Genomic DNA, 17,500 nt, shown 5'->3' with positions numbered 1-17,500 from the left:
CGTAGGTCTTAAATTCTTCAGATTTATATATGTCAGAAACATTCTTATATACCATATCGCAATCTTTGTCCATAACTTTATGGTTGCAATGAAAACCAAGGAATTCATAATTTACTTTACGTATGAACTTCTTTATTTCTACTGAGTCAGTTGCTTTGACTTCAATTTCGTCGAATTCAGGAATAGTTAGTTTTTGATGCTGAATTTCAGGTAGTTTAGGTAAATGGTCGATGAGGTCCTCCATTTCATAAAGATACTGTTCATTTGTTTCATCTTTCGCACTACAGTCTAAATTACTTGTTAAAAGTTCCTGCTTAATTTTTTGTATTTCTGTTTCGAAAGTAAATGAAGAAGGAATGAAGCTTTCCATCTCTACTAACATAGATGTTGGATTCATGACTAACGAGTTTGGTGAAGTTGTTGTGGACAGAGTCCCGCCGTTCGCGGCTTGAATTGTTGTTGTGCCGATTGTTGAAATCATATCTTTTATACAAAATAAAAAATAAATAAAAATAAAACTAACTTTATTTTTTCTATCTTAAGGAAATTCACGAAAATTCACGAGGGTGAAAAAACAGGTGAGATCTCACCTCTTCACCTAAATTATATTTTTTGGTGAATTCAATAAAAATAAATGGTTCATTTACTCACAATATTTTTTTACAAAACGACCCCAAACTTTTAACTTCTTTTCTGCAGCTTCAAATGCTATCTTAGCGAGTTCATATTCTCTAAATTCTCTCTTTAAATCTTCTTGTTCCCATTGGTCTAGTTCGTATGGAGAATCTCTATAACCATAATATATCTCACGTTCATGTTCTAATTGTTTTTCACACATTTTTCCAACTTCTTCTTCGAACAAAGGTTTAGCATTCTCCACTGTATCTTCGAGTTCTTCTTCATCTAACTTCTCATGAACTTTCTTGTCTATGGAGTCCATAATATCTTTGACATAAAATGCATACTTTACAGAGCACCATTCAGCAACAAAATGAACGAGGTCAGCATGTATGTAAATACCTTTGAATTCATTCATAACGCCCTTAGTAAGCTCATAAAATGCTTGTTTTGAGGTTGAGCCACTTTTGGCTCGACCGTATTCTTTCAACCAAAACTCAAGAATTTCCTGCATTTTAGCACTATTGAGAAATCTGTTTAAATGGTTTAACTTTCCTGCTTCTCTTGCCATCTTTGTTGCATTAATGTAACCATCCTTGTCTCTACGTAAGACTTCAATACCGTTATAAGTGCCTTTTGTGAATGTTTCACCATTAGATTTGTTCGTGAATGTTTTTGCTTCGACTGACATTATTGTCTTTACATACAAAATAAAAAATAAATAAAAATAAAACTAACTTTATTTTTTCTATCTTAAGGAAATTCACGAAAATTCAAGAGGTGAAAAAACAGGTGAGAAAACAGGTGAAATCTCACCTCTTCACCTATAATATATTTTTGTCTGATTTACATCCAACGAAAAAGTTTAGAAGAATTTTCTTATTCTTTCTGGCATGTTTTTATCTTTCCAGTACTCCCGCTCTAATGGTCCCAGATGAGTTGGTTTAGATTCTCTCAAGTTCTTAGATGGTATAACATCTTCAACGCCTCCTTCATATCTTACTTTATAAGTGTCATCGTTTATGTTGTAGTCAAGTATTTCAATAACCACTCCTCGCTTTGCTTCGTCAATGGTTTCAGCAAGTTCGCCATTACTACTTTCAACTAATTTATGACGAGGGTAAAATGCTATGGAGTCGTCAGCAGCTTTTATAAGATATCCATTACCTTGCGTAGAGTCTACGATATAATAATTTCGACTTAACCTTAAACGTTTCTTTGTCAACGGTTTGTCGTCAAGAACTACACGAACTTTTGTTCCAGGAATGAGAGTAAATTGTGTTGAATTTCTGATATTTTGTGTTTGACTTCGTTTCTTTTGTATATACTTTTCTTCTTGTTGTTGTGTCATTGAATTTGGTGTATGTCCTGTTGTAGAATGTGTTGAGGAATTGTAAACTTCGATGAAATGTTTCATTGTTTCTTCGGTAAAGTCTCGCTCTTGATTTAAATCTCTGAGAGTCCTTATGAAGCGGTTAATGATACCGAGTATGTTATGGTTATGGTCTTCAGTAGTGTAGTGAGTTATGTTATGCTTAATGAGAAATTCTGTGATTTCGTTGCTGAGGTATGCACGTCTTGGTCTGATGTTAAATACTTGGGCTATGTTCTGCTACAAACTTTTGTAAAACTCTTAACACTTCATGAGTTCCTTTATTTCTCATTATATACGCAAAAGCTTTGCGAGTGTTAACATTAATGAAGATGAGGAATGGTTTATGTCCTCCTTTTCTGCTTTGAATGAGAGTGTCAAATTGGTATGCGTCAGGAGTGTTGGAGTAAATTGGTAAAAAGTAGTCGTAAGGATTTATTTTTGTTTGATGTACAACATTTTTGTCAAAGAACCTTTTCACTTCAGCTCTGTTAGTAAATCCCGAACTCTTTGCAGCTTCATTGAATTTCTTAAAAGACCTCCATGGATGTTGTTCGAATACTTCTTTCAAGCTCATTTATGTAAAGTTAAAGATTTTATTCTAGGCTCAAGCGCGTTCATTGAACGCGGTACCATGCGAATATAGTCACAAATGGTGGCATATAATCTTCACCCGAGCCTGTTGGATTTGTTGTGAAAGTGTGTGAATGATTTCCTGTGGTTCCACAGAAAATACCTGTGCTTGAATCTACTGGGTCACTTGAAATATCATATCTATGCATTCCCTGTCTATCCGAACCTGCTGCAAGATTTGTATAACCTCTTTTTGTTATTGAATGTGAATGACTACCTGTTGTGTTTGTAGTTCCTGTATGAGTGTGCGGTGGAAGGTTTGCTTCAGTAATTTTCTTCGAACCTCCTGTTTGCTTTGAAGAGTTCGCACAGTATAAGAATTTATCTACAATCTGCTCCCACATACCAAAACCTAAAACTGTTTCTGGATTTGTTGAATTCATTGACGTATAAATAGAGCCTATAGGATATAATGTTTGAAGTATTTCTGTCTTTAATGTTTGAAGCTCTGTTTTGTCTGCTTTCTTATCTAACATTGTTGGTAGTTCATATGCTTCAAAGTTTCTGGCATGATCTTCGATATTCCTGCAACTCTTATCTAAATTGTTAAGAGTATCTTTTACGCTTGTACTTGGATTTTCTAATGGTGCACTTGAACCAAGGTCAAAGTTCAATATTATGTCGTCTGCTCTAACAGTAGTGAAGGATTTATGTGTATGGTTCTTGTCGGCTTTACTGTCTAACATTGCTGGTAGTTCATATGCTTCAAAGTTTCTGGCATGACCTTCGATATTCCTGCAACTCTTATCTAAATTGTTAAGAGTATCTTTTACGCTTGTACTCGGATTCTCTAAAGGTGCACTTGAACCCAAATCATAGTTCAATATTATGTCGTCTGCTCTAACAGTAGTGAAGGATTTATGTGTATGATTTTTGTCGGCTTTACTGTCTAAAGAAGTTTGAAGTTCATTTATATCGGAGATATTGTGTTTATGAGATTTCAAAACTTTGTTCGTTGCGTCAAGTTCTGTTTTGTCAGCTTTACTTTTAATAGCATCTTCAAAAGTTATTTTTGACTTAACTCTCAAAGTAAATCTTGGTTCAACTAATACACCGTTAACAAAGAAGTATGAAGCATAAATTTCAGCGTTATAACCAAATGATTGTGGTGCTATACCTGTGTCATACTGTACAGTACAGTGTATGTCATAACCTTTAGCACGAATGAATTTATATCTTCTTTCATTAACATTTTTCGTATTCACTTTTTCACCCTGTGTTAAATATCCATGATAGTCCGTTATAATCTGTTCATCAGAACTTATATAATGAACATGGTTTTTGTCTGCTTTATTGTCTAAAGAAGTTTGAAGTTCATTTATATCGGAGATATTGTGTTTATGAGATTTCAAAACTTTGTTCGTTGCGTCAAGTTCATTTTTGTCCGCTTTACTATTTAATGTAGCTTGAAGTTCATTTATATCGGAGATATTGTGTTTATGTTCTTTATCTGCTTTTTCGGCTAATTTCTCTTCTATCTCATTTATTTCAAGTTCATGCCTACCACCACCTCCCGAAGAAGTATTTTTCTTCAGCTCTTGAAGAACGTCCACTTCGCCATCTTTGGTGTCAATAATGAGACTTTGAGTTAAAACCTTTCCTGTCTTAATGGATGTTTGTAAAACTTCTTCTTCACCGTGTTCGGGGTCATGGTCGTCGTCATATCTTGTGAAATCAGAGATGTTGTCATACATTAAGCATATCTGTCTCAAAAGTTCTGCTATTTGGAATTGGAACGAAAGATATACAGAACTTTCATCATCTCCTAAAGTCAAGTCTGCTTTCTTAAGTATTTCTTGAATGTATGCAATGAGAACAGAGTACCTTGGAAAATATTCGAACAATATTTCATTAGCTGTTGGTTTTGGTGGTTCTTCTGGAGTTTCTGTTGTTTCAGTTCCTTCTGGAGTTTCTGTTGGAGTTTCTGCATCTCTTGACTTCAATGCTCTTGCTCTCAAAGACCTAAATGTTAGAGCACCGGGTTTTACAAAGGACTTTATAAATGCTTTAATAGTTCCTGGTAAGTTATTGTTAGCATTAAGTAAGTTCCTTATGCTTCCATCATGTACGTCCATAGCACTATGTAAAAAATCTATACTTTTCTTGTAGTCAGCAATAGACTGACTGTGATTTTTTAAAGATTTGTCAATACCTTTAAGCCAATCTTCATGCATGTCTGATACTGAGCCAAGAATATCATTTGCTTCCTTTAGTGTATTTTGTGCTTTTCGTAAAGTATCCAATCCCGTACGTGCATTGTTTGCTATACGTCTTACAGTATCTATTTGACTCCTTGTTTCTTGCATCCAACCAGATAAAGTTTTAATAGTATCCGAACCATTTGAAATGAAGTTCAAAGCATTTTTAACATCATCTAAAGCTTCTTCACCAAGTACTGCCCATATCTTTCCGATTTGGTATTGAAGAACTCCATATGAAGCAGCTGTTAAACCAGTATTTATAAGGTCCCATATCCATGATTTAGCAGTTTTTCCATCCTTTCCATCCTTTCCATCCAAACCGTTTTCGCCTTGAGGTCCTTGTATTCCTTGAGGTCCTTGTATTCCTTGAGGTCCTTGTATTCCTTGTGGTCCGGTGTCACCCTTCTCTCCTTTCAGTTCATCTTTATGTTCGTTATAATATTCTAATGTCATAAGGTGTACATCATTACTGCTACCAGCAACTCCTAATATTTGTTTCTCATTCATGACTAAATTCTTTAGGCATTTAATGTTGTCGTCAAATCGAAAGCTCTTTAACAATTCAATGAGAACATTCAGTACTTTCACTAATGAGGCATCTACTGTAGAATTTATATATTGCACCGTTCCATCATTTATGATAGGAACTTTACTTATTGTAATGAATGGGTCATAAGTGTTAAAAGTATCGAAATCAATGACTTTTTTAGTTTTTCCATCGTCAATGACTAAATCATTGCCTTCAATGGTTAAAGTTGAGTTTTCGTTTACTAGTTCATGTGCTCTTCTTGCTTCATTTGTTTCATACGCATATGCAGCAATAGTCATATTTTAATGAGAATAAAATGTTGTTCTATTTGCAAAGTACTGACCCAAACGAATACGGAACAGTAAAGCTACAAACAAACTTAGGTCTTCAGAATGAAGCGCTTGCTTTCAGAGTTGTTGACTTCAATACTATCGCAACTTTTGTCATAACAGATGAAACAGATTTCATGGAGTTTGAAATAGATGGAAAGAAGCATGAAATAAGATTTCACAATAATGTAGAATATAAGATGGAAACATTAGCTGGAGTGTTAAATGCGCTCATAAATACTACAATAAACAAGGAGAACGAAGAAAACTTAATGAATGTTAAACTTATTGCAGGAGTTTTGAAGTTCAGTTATGCGAAGGAGTTTAAGATAACACGAATGAGTCATAGAGTTCAATTGCTTCTGGGAGCATACCATATGACATTTCCTTTGAAAAGTATTGACAAAACGATTGAGATGAAATCTGTTCCATACGTATGTTATGGCAATTGTTTATACATTGAGTCAAAAATAGCTAATGTCACAGGTATTTCAGGAGTTAATAGTAAAGGTTCAGTAGAATATAAGTCTTTCTGTTATGAAGTAAATTCAATGTTCATTCCAAACGTTCCTGTCATAGCAACTCATTTAGGTAAATGGGTTCGCATTAGTCCTCATAATTTGAAAGACATGCAATTCAGACTAGTTGACTTTCAAGGAGAGCCTGTAGAACTGAAGGCACCAGTGCGAATGACTGTTGAAGTAGACTTTTTAGAAAATATTAAATGCAACAGCTTACAAGAGAACTCAGAGCTAAAAATATAAAGTATGAATGTTATGTATTAGGTCATGAACTTTGGTTGTTGCTGTTTGATGAAACAAATGAGTTAGTTATGTCAGTCAAGAGAACAGAAAAAGGCGTCAAAGGCGCCGAGCGCAAAGCGCTATATTGTGTTAGTGAGAACTGCACCAAGTCAATAAGATTAGGTTTGCATTATGAAGATGAGTTCGATACTGTTGAAGAAGTTTTGGATAGATATTACAAATTGCTAACTTGAAATTTTTTTGACTAACGGCGCAAAGCGCCAAGATGGGCTCAAAGAGCCCTCCTGACTGCTTTAATTTACTAAAACATATTTCAAACATAATTTATATTCTGTTGAAAGTTTTGTATACTCGTTCGAATATTTATACTTAAACTCAACTCCTGGAGTACCTGGTATTTCAATGATGCGGATGTTACCTATTTTCATGAATGGTGGCGTTTGACCACAGCATTCGATTTCAGGGTCGAGATAGTCAATGACACATTGTTTCCCTGTTATTCGTGATATAACATTTTCAAGGTCCTCCTTTGTTAGAATTATTTGGTTCTTGCTTATAAGATTTGTCAAAAGCTTCTTATCGTCTTTGAGTAAGATAGTTTGATATAACTGAAGAAGGTAATGGTCTACGTTATCTGAAGGATTTGTTTGAACATTTGTGTAAGGGTTGTCGTTGGCTTCTCTTGAAAGAATTTGGTCCAGTGGTGGATACTCTAACTTAACATCTGATGTAGCGTTAGCGTTTGAAGCTGAGTTTAAATTCACGGCGCCATGCGCCAAGATGGGCTCTTTGAGCCCTCCCGACTTAAGTTCTGGTTCTTTTTCTTTCAAACACTCCGAACTATAGTTCTTTATGACAATATTGTTTGTCGTTCGTGAGTCAACATTTGATGTTGGTTCAATTGGAACATTAACGGCACCAGCTAAGATGGATTTGCTTCTCATTTCATATAGAATAAAAACCTTTTATATGTATGAAATGAACAATATACTCGACAAGGGTTTGAATGTAAAGCTAACGAATGAAAATATTGTTGAATTCACTGAGACAGGTGCTGTGTATAAAGATGTAGAACTACTGAACAAAAGAGCTAAGGGAAGAAGCAGGAACATGAACAAAGGGTGGAAGCCTATAAAAATTTATGTCAATGATGGCTCAGGAGGTTCAAACATAAAGTATGCAGAAAGTTATAGAGTTTATGCGCTAAAAGGTGAAAAGCCTTCATTTAAGAACAGCTATTCTAACGCATATCCTCAAAAGTTAACGGATGGGGAAGTGGATGATATGAATGACAGCAAAAATATTAACAGAAATGGCGACAGAGATGCATGGAATTTGTTTACCATCAGTCAATTGAAGGTTAAACTTTAAAACAATGTTGGTCGTTCCCATGGAATATTTTTGACTTTAATGGTATTAGTCATGATATGAATCTCAAGGTATGAACGAGGAGAGATGAGAGACTTATATGCTTCCCAAATTTCTTCAAAAGGTAATGTTATACCTGACTGTTTCCAAATGAGTTCAATATCATAGCGTGAGAAACCTTGAAAGATAACGAAGTCAGTTATGAGACGTTTTATGTTTAAAGCTAAAAACCTCCATGTTTGCATAAGTATTGCTACAGTTAAGTGGTAATGTCTGACTTTAGTAATGATGTTAGCTAATGGTGAGTCAGGCTTTGACACTAAACCTTTTCCGGCGAAGTCGTCGCAAACGAGCAGAGTGTTTGAAGGATACTTTTTGAAGGGGTATTTTGAAAGTTTTGACAGAATGTAGTTTGTAAGTCGTTTCATATCGTAAACTCCTGAGTATTGACGTAAGTGGTGTTTGTCAATAATTCTTTCCATCTCTTCTGAAGTCTTTTGCATTCCTGACTGTATAAATTCAACGATGGCATAATATTTCCTCTTACGTCGAATGTAACGTTGAAGAAATTCAATGAGTTCGCTATCTGGAACTTTAACGACAGAGGCTTGAACTTTTGACATAAATGTTTTCGCTGTTGAGTCCATAGAGTCTGAAGTTGCTGATATAATGATTTGGTCATAATATGAATCTTGACCTAAACGCTCTGTTATGAGTATATGACGAATGAGGTTAAATGTCTTACCTGACCCCATCTTTCCACAATAGAAATAAACACCATTTGAACAGAACTCATAGTCCTTACTGAAAGGAAGAATAAGAGAAGAGTTAAGTTTGTCTGTAGTTTCATTCATGTCTTCATCTACGTCATGTATTAAATGCTTCATTTTATCTCCATTAAAAATGCAAGTCAGAAATATTCAGAACATAGCACCGAGTCTAACTGACAAGAGTATAAAGATATACTATGAACACGTTATGATGAAACCAACCAAAATTCAAGAAAGTCAGTATACTTATGAATATCCAAGACACTGGGTAGAGTATGTAGGAGGTGAGAAAGCTATTGAAATAAGAAAGTTAGAAGTATTCCAGCAGGAAGGACAATATTATTGAAGAACTTTAATGTTTTGAGATATAATGATGAGACAAAGAAGCAAGATAGTTTTCCTATTGCTGTGTATGTGAACCTAGACACAGGAGATGACATGAAAGTTTTTAACACAAAGCTTCAAACGGTAGTGAGAGAACAACTGACTGCGGAAGGACACCCATTACCTTCAGAAGTTACCATAGCGTATAATTTTGAAACAAATGCAATAGATTTTAAAGTCGTCTCTGCAAAGAAGTCAGGTTTACATTTAATGAAGCAGATGTATATTCGAATGAAAACTTCAAAGCTATTGCATGGTTAGATAATGACGATTGCTTTAAGAAAATATTTAAATTCAGTGACTCAAACGATGTCAATAGATGACCTTCGTGGAATGTTACCATCGACGTTTACAGTAGAAGGTTCAGCAGGATTGCTTACAAGATTGTCAATTGGTGGTATTTGGTCTCGTGAGAACATTGTTATAAAATCCAGTATAAGTGAATTTGCTGAAGAATCTATATTATGTCTTTCAAACTATATGTATTCGCCGCCGAAGCATTATAGTATAACAAACTTTGTCAGTAAGTTTAATATAAGACTTGTTGAACCTTCTTCAATGAAAGATGTTGTGCTACCCAAAGACGGAAAGGATGGACTCATTATTGAGATGATTTTAATAGCATATTAAATGAGCTTGTTTTTAAAGGTCATTCATGATGAAATAACTGTTGTAGAAGATGTTAGCAATTGTTCAGACATTTTGAAGCGTATAGATGAGATAAGAAAGAAGTTTATGAATGAGAATGTTTATGTTTCATTGACTTTCTCCAGTAAAGAGAACTTTTATGAGATAATATTGAAGAGAGATGATTTTAATATGGTGTAAATGGTAGCTTGGGCAGCTTTAGGCGCAATGGGAACAAAAGCATTAGCATTTGGAGCAAAAGCACTTGGGGCTTATGACGCAGTAAATAAAATGAGTGGAGGAAGAGTTTCGAAGACATTAGATGCAAATAAAGGAAAGATTGGAGGCTGGGTTGCAAAGAAGTTAAGATTAAATAAAATAGGGCTCATAAATAAAGCATCCAATTTGGTTGCGACTGAGTCAGAAAATGCTTTAGGAAAGGACGATGAGTTTGCAAAACATGCAAAAGACTTTAATGACCAGATGAAAGGTGAAACAATGCATTTAAATAGAGTCGATGGAACTAAAGAAAATGTTTCTTCTCCACCAGTAGTTCTTCCGTATGGTCCCTATGGAATGTATGGAAACCCTTACGAAAGACCATTTGACCCATTGACTGGTGGAAGTAACTGGTATCATTACGGACGAAGAAGAAAGACAGTTAAGCTGGAGACAGACGTGAAGAAAGCAACTAAAAAGAAACCAAGGAAGAGAGTTATAAAGTAATGAATTCAACATGGTTAGAAAAGAGGTTAGAAAACGTGTTAGATCTAACATTCTAACATAAACATTATTTTTGTGCTATGTTTTCATACGTGTGAGGGTGGTGATATCATTAATTTTTAAGTTTATTTTATTATTTTACTGAAAATTTTTATTTGGATGTAAATGACAGAACAAAAGCAACTCATTCGAATTCCACAGTATAACAAACATACATTTAAACATTTATTCTTCCTTCCTGAGCATAACATGTTTTTCAAATACATCCGAGACCAGTTGACTTTTCATTGACTGTGTATAAAGATAGAAATAGTTATATCATTAAACCATACGATGACGAAGGTAAGTTATGTAAATTGTACGTTAAGAAGTTAGAGAAAGTTTATGGCTTCAAGTATGACTACAATAGGGTTAACACTGATGATGAAGATATTGAGGAAAATTTATGAGAACATTAGTGAAGTCGTTAGTGAGAACGATAGTGAGAACGTTTATTTTTTACATTAGTGAGTTCGTTAGTGAAGTGGTTGGCGGCTTTGTAAATATTTAAGGTTAAGTTAGTGTTGTCGTTTGTGTTGTAAAATATACGTTAACGGTTTCGTGAAGTGTCAAACCGTTAACTTGGGTAAGGTGGAACGCATTGCCTCAGTACCCAACATAACCATACTAATTAAACTCGATGAGATCATCTGGAGAATGACTCTTAACCATGTCGACAAAAATTGCAAGAGATGTAACATCATCCGCTGAGAAACGGGTATTGATTGCATGAAGGCGTTTAGAAAACTTTTTTAAAGCATCCGTAGATTGTTGAAACATTTCCGGAATGATTCCACTATCAAATGGGATATTAAGATCTTTGAAACACCTTAATTGTGCGTAAACACGGTCTTGATTTGATTCAAAATATCTTGTTAAATAAGATCTATAAAAATATGATGTAATTTGTTGTGATTTGTTTGGAAAAGGGGCAGAATGATTGTGGGTGTTAATACATTTTCGTATGTGGTACTTGTCATCGGGAAGTGTATCAACAAGGAAGCGACATGGACAATTCGGCCACTTACAATTAAATTGGATTTGATTTCTTTCTTTCCTAGTTTTATATGAATAACTACAACCTGCTTGGATTTCTTGTTGCACTCGATACTTAAGCAACTCGATATATGTGAGTTCGTGATCTTGGATCTGCATTAAAATGAAATGATTTGAAAGAATAAAGAATTTTGAATATATTGGTCTTATTTTGATAAGCTTGGTCGTGTTTTGAATAGCTTGGCCATCTAATTCAATTATGATCTTTGAAAATTAGGTGAAATAAAACTAAACATAAATGTAAAACTAGGGATATGAAATTTTGGTTGTACACCACTTGTATGTGCCGGATACCATTGTGTCAAATTTTTTCTGAAATTAACTTTAAAAGTACTAAGTAAGATCATTTATTTTTGCATAATATAATGCCAATATGGTTTCTTTTGATTTTATTTCATTTATAAGCAAATCAGATTTACCCAAAAACTCCACTCCATAAGCGTTCATTTACTAAATTAAAAAGTGACAATGGGCTAGTCTGTCCCTTTCTCAAATTTTATCGCATTTCGCTTATTTTCCCTCATACTTATATCTTATTAGTTATTTGTCTTGTTGTAAACAGAAATTCATCAAAAGTGACACCTCAGAAAAGCTAAAATATTGAATTTTTGGAACTTTTGATAGAGCACGTTTTTAAATATTAATTAAAGTAAATGTATATTTTGTAAAGATTCTTTTTAATAAAAAAATAAAATTTTGAAGAAGAACACAAAATCTTCTGAAAAATAATATCACATAAACTCATATTATTTTCTAATATATAACTATTTTATATAAAATCAAATTCAATGATCTTAAAAGCGAAGGATAAACCTCAAAATTTACGAATATAATGAGTGGGAATATAATGCTTATCTATCATAAAACCATATGAAATATCAATTTTTGCTTTACGCCTAATTTTTGACGACAATTAGCAAAAAATGTTAAATGTTAACACTCAGTCCATTTGAATATGAAAAATAAAATTGACTTTGATTAAATGTTTTTATTTATCATGCAATTCTTCTTGCGACCAAAGATTTGAATAAAATTTCAAAAAATAAGATAGCTTAAAAAATAATATACGGTAGTGTTTACTAATAGATGAATAGTATATAAATTCTATTAAAATGGATTTGATCCAAAAAATATAAAATCAAAAATAATTGTTATAATTTAAATGAAGAAGTAATTTAAAACAATTTTATTTATGATCAAATTTTATATATTTTTTTGGATCAAATCCATTTTAATAGAATTAAAAAAAAAAAAAAAAAAAAAGGGTAGTGGGGCCTCCAGGCGCGTTGCGCCCTCTAGCCCTGAAGTTTTTTTTTCTTGGGATGGGCCTCCAGGCACTTCGTGCCCTCTAGCCCATAAGAAATTTTTCCCAAGACCCAAGAGGAGGACCGAACCCCAGCCGACCAGCCGTTGACTTTTTTGTTTCACTTTTCACAAATTATATATGTTTTCATGCTTTGTCACTTTTCTGTCACTTTTCAGGTGAAAACATTTTTATTATATATATATAAAATGAATTTTACAAAACCACCGTTACCGTTCTTTGGAAATAAGAGTAGATGTAAAGATATTATATTGAGAGAACTTAAGAAACTACCGAATGGTCTAACATTTGTAGATTTGTTCGGTGGAAGTTTCTATATATCCCATTTGTGCCATACAATATTCCCAGACTCAAAGATTATATGCAATGACTTCGACAACTATATGGACCGTCTCAAACATATACCAGACACAAACAATATATTGAAAGAGTTAAAAGAAAAGATACCTATAGGTAAGATGGAACGTATACCATTAGATAAGAAAAATATTGTGAGAGAGGTTTTGAAAAAAGCAGAATATATAGACTGGGATAGTATATCTGCTAGACTATTATATAGTGGTTCTATAAGAGTTCATGACATTGAAACACTTATGTCAAACGTTTTATATCTTAACTATACAAATGTTTTCAAAGAGGACATAGAAAATATATTGAGGGTATAGAGTTTGTGAGATGTCGTTGGACAGAGTTGTATGAAAAATATAAAGACAAGGAAAATGTTTTTTTATAGTGGACCCGCCGTTCTATAACACATGCGATTTTCAATACCAAGTAGACTGGACTTTGAGAGACTCTTTAGAAACTTTAGACGTTATACATAACCATCCATGCTTTTACTTTACATCCGATAAAAGTGGTTTGGAAACCGTTATGAGATGGTTAGAGGACATACATGACTATGAGTTTAGATATGACAAGATAGAATATGAGAGAGGTCCTATAAACCGGAGAAAGTGTCATAACAAAGAAATTTTATTAGTAAGTAAATGTGGTTTGAAATAGGACTACTTGTTTTAGGTTTTTTCCATTGTGTCATTTATTTATTTGACGTGGCAGAAAGATATAGAGAATATGAAGATGAACCAATGCCTGCAAATGTCCAGTATATGTACTCGTAAGAGATATTTTTATCTAATATTAAATGGACGCACAGAACTTAGCGAATGCACAGCAACCTGGACAACCAAACCCAGAGAATATTCCAAATGAAGTTAGAATACAAACTGCAATGGCAAACTATGGTCAAGTGCCAACAGATGTACAAATGCAAACTGCCATGTCAAATGACGCTGCGTTAGGTTTGCCACCATGGTATGCAAATATGAGATGGAAAGAGTTTTATACAAACCCGAAGTGGGATATAAACAACTCTATGCAGATGACGCGAACACAGGAGTTGACCCAGAATATGTTTTCTACCAGAGGAGAAACAGAATGTATGAGCTCCAGTTAAAGAATGCTATGGAACTCAACAGGAAACGTAAGAGACTAGGCGGACATTAGATTTTTACATATAGTAAATGGGTTTCTTCAGTAGTATTGGAAACTTCTTCAGAAGAGTTGGAAGAGGTATATGGAATGGAATAAAATCTGTCGGAAGAGGAATTTGGAACGGAGTCAAAAATATTGGTAAAAGGGTAGGTCAGTTTGTTGGTATTATACCTAAAGACCCTGAACCAGAAGAACAAGCTCCTGTTATACAACAGCCTGAACCTGCACCACAGTCAAGTTGGCAACCAAATCCAACACCTCAACCGTATTAAAAAATTATATTTTTACCGTTCGATAGTAGTTGTATATGAAACTAAGTTCTAAGTAAAACGCATGGTATAATGGAATTATTCTCTTTCTTCCATCTGTTGTAAACCATACTTGAAAGTCTGAAATACTTCCACTTGGTGGTTCATATAGCTTTGTAGGTTTTTCGTAAAAGTCATTTGCCAAGCATAAAAAAGAGTTTTGTGCACCAGAAAATGAAGCATGAACTATAATAGCATCTGAGTCGAAAACATTTTCATATGTTCCATTAGGGTTTTCGACTTCATAAAAGTCCGGGTGTACTGGATATGCTGCAGGCTGATTTAACATCCTCAGAAATCTATACCATGCCAAGTTGTTATATTTTGTAGAAATATAACGTTTTCTCCAAGGTCTTCTATTCTATTGATTTTAACAGTTGCATTTTTCCTGTCATATATAATATCGAGATGGTACTCTCCCTCGTCAATGTTATACTGGTTTGCATATTCGATATAGATGTCGTTTATTTTTTCTTGAAAAGCTTGAAGAGTTGTTTCTAAGTTTACAAGCAAACTAACTTGTAAAAGTTTTCCCTGTTCAAATTTCTCATACGTATGTTTTTCTTTGTTATAGTATCGAACTTCAAAACCGACTGTAAATGGGAAACCATGTATGGCTTCTGAAATGAACTTCATTCTACGAAAGCCAATAGCTTTTGTGACAGATGGGTCTCTTAACCATCTTAACGGGTAGTCAAAACGATAGCCTTCATGCTTTACGGTCTCTGTCTCAAACTTTTGACCGACATTCGTAAAAAGTTCATCTAATGGTTTAGTTGTAGCAACTCTTGAATTTTCTTTTTCTATTGAAAGCATATTTTATCTAGAATAAAAATGTCAAATGAAACAGCGTCTATGAGAGAAATACAACACAACCGACAACTCATTATACAAGCTCTAAATAAGAACACAACAAACTTTTCAAACTATTCTAAGATATCTGAGTCATTGAAAGAAGGAAACTTAAAACTGACATTAAACCCAATGACAGATGAGTTTCTGTTTCAAGACAATAAGAACCATACTGTTTGTATAAATCCAACAAAAGGAACTTTAAACGAGAAACCTATAAATGAACTTCTTTTGAAAGCAGATGTTGGCAACAAAGCTGACAAAGAATATGTAGACGATGCAATAGCAAAAGAAGAAGAAAGAGCTGACAAAGCTTATGCAACAAAAGAACATACTCATCCTGAACTAGCAGACAAAACATATGTTGACAATAAAATGTCAAGTGAAGTGACAAGAGCTGAAAACGAATATTCTAAAAAGACTCATACACATACCATTGCAAATATTGCAAACTTACAAGAAACCTTAAACAGTAAAAGTGACGTTGGACATACACATACCATTGCAAATATTACAAAACTTACAAGAAACCTTAAACAGGAAAAGTGCCGTTGGACATACACATACCATTGCAAATATTACAAACTTACAAGAAACCTTAAACAGGAAAAGTGCCGTTGGACATACACATACCATTGCAAATATTACAAACTTACAAGAAACCTTAAACAGGAAAAGTGCCGTTGGACATACACATACATCTTCTGAAATAACAGACTTAAACGTTAGCCTTGAAAATAAAGCAGATAAAACATATGTCAATGAAATATACCAAAGTTTAGTTGGAACAAAAAATATTGAAACTATTGTTGGTGACTTTTCTTTCAATGAAGAAAACAAATATTTTAGATGGCAGTTTGTACATTCCTTAAAAAATGGTATACGGTATAAACTCATTCCGAAAAATAACAATGAAATGTATGTAAGCTATAAAAAGAACGATGGTACACAAGTTAAAGTTCCATTAGACAACAACTGCTACTTAAACTTATATGGAGACGAACAAAAGAAATATTTCCGAGTTTATGAAATGACAGATATGACATTGCCTGACCCAGCTCCAGCACCATACTATTATGACTATGGAGATGACAACAGAACACCACATGTAGATGAACAAAAGCTAACATTATATTTAGATTTTTATAGATATAAAAGATATAATGCAATAGAAAAAACGAGAGTAGTATACTATTATGAAGATGACAGAAATAAATATTATAGTCAAGACTTTACCCCCTGAAAACATAAGATTATATTATAAAAAATATTCTGACTTAAACCAGAAGAAACCTGAAATAGTTGCACTATATTTTAAGTTCAAAAGAGACAATCCTATAATATCTCATATGTTTGATTTAATGAACCCAGTAGGTTCTATTTATACATCTATGGAAGCAAGAGGTCCTCAAGTAATGTTTGGTGTTGGTGCATGGGAACAAATAGTCGACAGGTTTTTGTATTGTGCAAACTCTTCAAAGGAAACAGGTGGAAGTAAAACGATTTCAGGTGAAAACTTACCTGCGCACAGTCACTACATAGATTTAAGTACATCTCAAGCAGGTTGGCATAAGCATAGATATTGGGATTGGTCAGGAATGACAAAAGGTAAAGGATATGATGTTAAAGACGACGTTAAGTTTGCTATAAATTGTTACTGGAGTGACACTCAGGGAGAAGGAAACCATACACATTTCGTTTCAGGATATACGCAAACAACGGGACAAAGTAAAGAATACATGCCACCTTACATGACAGTTTACGCATGGTATAGAATTGCTTAGTCGTCATTTTCAACTTCTTTAGCATATTCGTCAGGAGTTGTCTTATATTTGTTAGGAACTGTCTTTGAAAGTATACCACCTTGAACTTTGACAAGTTTGAAACGAGGTCTGGCAATAGTAGTTTTATCTTCTGCTTGCAGTGTGTACATTTTGCCATGTTTGCCTAAAACTTCATAATATTCTCTTGTATACTTTCTTCTATTTTTACGAACACGAACGTGAGTACCTGTCGAGTTCCCATTGTTGTCATAGTCAATAGTATTTTCATATGGGTCACGTTTAGGTATTTCTATTTTTACTTTGTCACCTTTCTGAAGTTTGAAGC

At 33.9% G+C, this 17,500-nt stretch overlaps 10 protein-coding genes and 3 pseudogenes across 13 annotated transcripts, besides 7 other annotated features; 6 read left to right on the top strand and 7 right to left on the bottom strand.

Moving 5' to 3' along the window:
• Nucleotides 1–10,978: part of a mobile genetic element that runs on past the window's edge.
• Nucleotides 644–1,309, bottom strand: TVAGG3_0275200 (uncharacterized protein; the record flags this gene model as incomplete). The annotated part of the gene is made up of 1 exon (XM_051228701.1): nucleotides 644–1,309. The coding sequence occupies one exon, from the start codon at nucleotides 1,307–1,309 to the stop codon at nucleotides 644–646; it is 666 nt and encodes a 221-aa protein (XP_051098431.1).
• TVAGG3_0275190 (integrase core domain containing protein family) lies at nucleotides 1,484–2,035 on the bottom strand (the record flags this gene model as incomplete). Its single annotated transcript, XM_051228700.1, has 1 exon — nucleotides 1,484–2,035. One exon carries the CDS (start codon nucleotides 2,033–2,035, stop codon nucleotides 1,484–1,486), a length of 552 nt encoding a protein of 183 aa, XP_051098430.1.
• On the bottom strand, nucleotides 2,608–3,440 carry TVAGG3_0275180 (annotated as a pseudogene). Its single transcript has one exon. A coding segment is annotated over exon 1 (833 nt).
• TVAGG3_0275170 (uncharacterized protein) lies at nucleotides 5,082–5,277 on the bottom strand (the record flags this gene model as incomplete). The annotated part of the gene is made up of 1 exon (XM_051228699.1): nucleotides 5,082–5,277. A coding segment is annotated over one exon (196 nt), but the record flags the coding sequence as incomplete, so codon positions are not given.
• Nucleotides 5,670–6,273, top strand: TVAGG3_0275160 (uncharacterized protein; the record flags this gene model as incomplete). The annotated part of the gene is made up of 1 exon (XM_051228698.1): nucleotides 5,670–6,273. A coding segment is annotated over one exon (604 nt), but the record flags the coding sequence as incomplete, so codon positions are not given.
• Nucleotides 7,814–8,317, bottom strand: TVAGG3_0275150 (protein of unknown function, DUF4106 family; the record flags this gene model as incomplete). Its single annotated transcript, XM_051228697.1, has 1 exon — nucleotides 7,814–8,317. The coding sequence occupies one exon, from the start codon at nucleotides 8,315–8,317 to the stop codon at nucleotides 7,814–7,816; it is 504 nt and encodes a 167-aa protein (XP_051098427.1).
• Nucleotides 9,278–9,598, top strand: TVAGG3_0275140 (uncharacterized protein; the record flags this gene model as incomplete). Its single annotated transcript, XM_051228696.1, has 1 exon — nucleotides 9,278–9,598. One exon carries the CDS (start codon nucleotides 9,278–9,280, stop codon nucleotides 9,596–9,598), a length of 321 nt encoding a protein of 106 aa, XP_051098426.1.
• On the top strand, nucleotides 9,797–10,321 carry TVAGG3_0275130 (protein of unknown function, DUF4107 family; the record flags this gene model as incomplete). The annotated part of the gene is made up of 1 exon (XM_051228695.1): nucleotides 9,797–10,321. One exon carries the CDS (start codon nucleotides 9,797–9,799, stop codon nucleotides 10,319–10,321), a length of 525 nt encoding a protein of 174 aa, XP_051098425.1.
• Nucleotides 10,322–10,978: a terminal%2Cinverted (terminal inverted repeat of Maverick-1C transposon ID:TVAGG3_0275120).
• An 11-nt stretch (nucleotides 10,979–10,989) lies between these two features.
• Nucleotides 10,990–11,904: a mobile genetic element.
• TVAGG3_0275110 (MULE transposase domain-containing protein) lies at nucleotides 11,022–11,512 on the bottom strand (the record flags this gene model as incomplete). Its single annotated transcript, XM_001285070.2, has 1 exon — nucleotides 11,022–11,512. A coding segment is annotated over one exon (491 nt), but the record flags the coding sequence as incomplete, so codon positions are not given.
• Nucleotides 11,867–11,904: a terminal%2Cinverted (terminal inverted repeat of MuDR-5_TvMULE4 transposon ID:TVAGG3_0275100).
• Nucleotides 11,905–11,963: 59 nt separating this feature from the next.
• Nucleotides 11,964–12,001: a mobile genetic element.
• Nucleotides 11,964–12,001: a terminal%2Cinverted (terminal inverted repeat of Banshee-A3 transposon ID:TVAGG3_0275090).
• Nucleotides 12,002–14,092: 2,091 nt separating this feature from the next.
• On the top strand, nucleotides 14,093–14,243 carry TVAGG3_0275080 (annotated as a pseudogene). The gene has a single exon. A coding segment is annotated over exon 1 (151 nt).
• A 17-nt stretch (nucleotides 14,244–14,260) lies between these two features.
• On the top strand, nucleotides 14,261–14,503 carry TVAGG3_0275070 (serine threonine-protein phosphatase family; the record flags this gene model as incomplete). The annotated part of the gene is made up of 1 exon (XM_051228694.1): nucleotides 14,261–14,503. One exon carries the CDS (start codon nucleotides 14,261–14,263, stop codon nucleotides 14,501–14,503), a length of 243 nt encoding a protein of 80 aa, XP_051098424.1.
• Nucleotides 14,504–14,578: 75 nt separating this feature from the next.
• TVAGG3_0275060 lies at nucleotides 14,579–15,355 on the bottom strand (annotated as a pseudogene). Its single transcript has one exon. A coding segment is annotated over exon 1 (777 nt).
• A 450-nt stretch (nucleotides 15,356–15,805) lies between these two features.
• Nucleotides 15,806–17,500: part of a mobile genetic element that runs on past the window's edge.
• TVAGG3_0275050 (phage tail repeat-like family) lies at nucleotides 16,753–17,175 on the top strand (the record flags this gene model as incomplete). Its single annotated transcript, XM_051228693.1, has 1 exon — nucleotides 16,753–17,175. The coding sequence occupies one exon, from the start codon at nucleotides 16,753–16,755 to the stop codon at nucleotides 17,173–17,175; it is 423 nt and encodes a 140-aa protein (XP_051098423.1).

Source organism: Trichomonas vaginalis, chromosome V (assembly GCF_026262505.1).
Source record: "Trichomonas vaginalis G3 chromosome V, whole genome shotgun sequence".
Taxonomy (NCBI): Eukaryota; Parabasalia; order Trichomonadida; family Trichomonadidae; genus Trichomonas; species Trichomonas vaginalis.
This window is presented reverse-complemented; position numbering and strand designations above follow the sequence as displayed.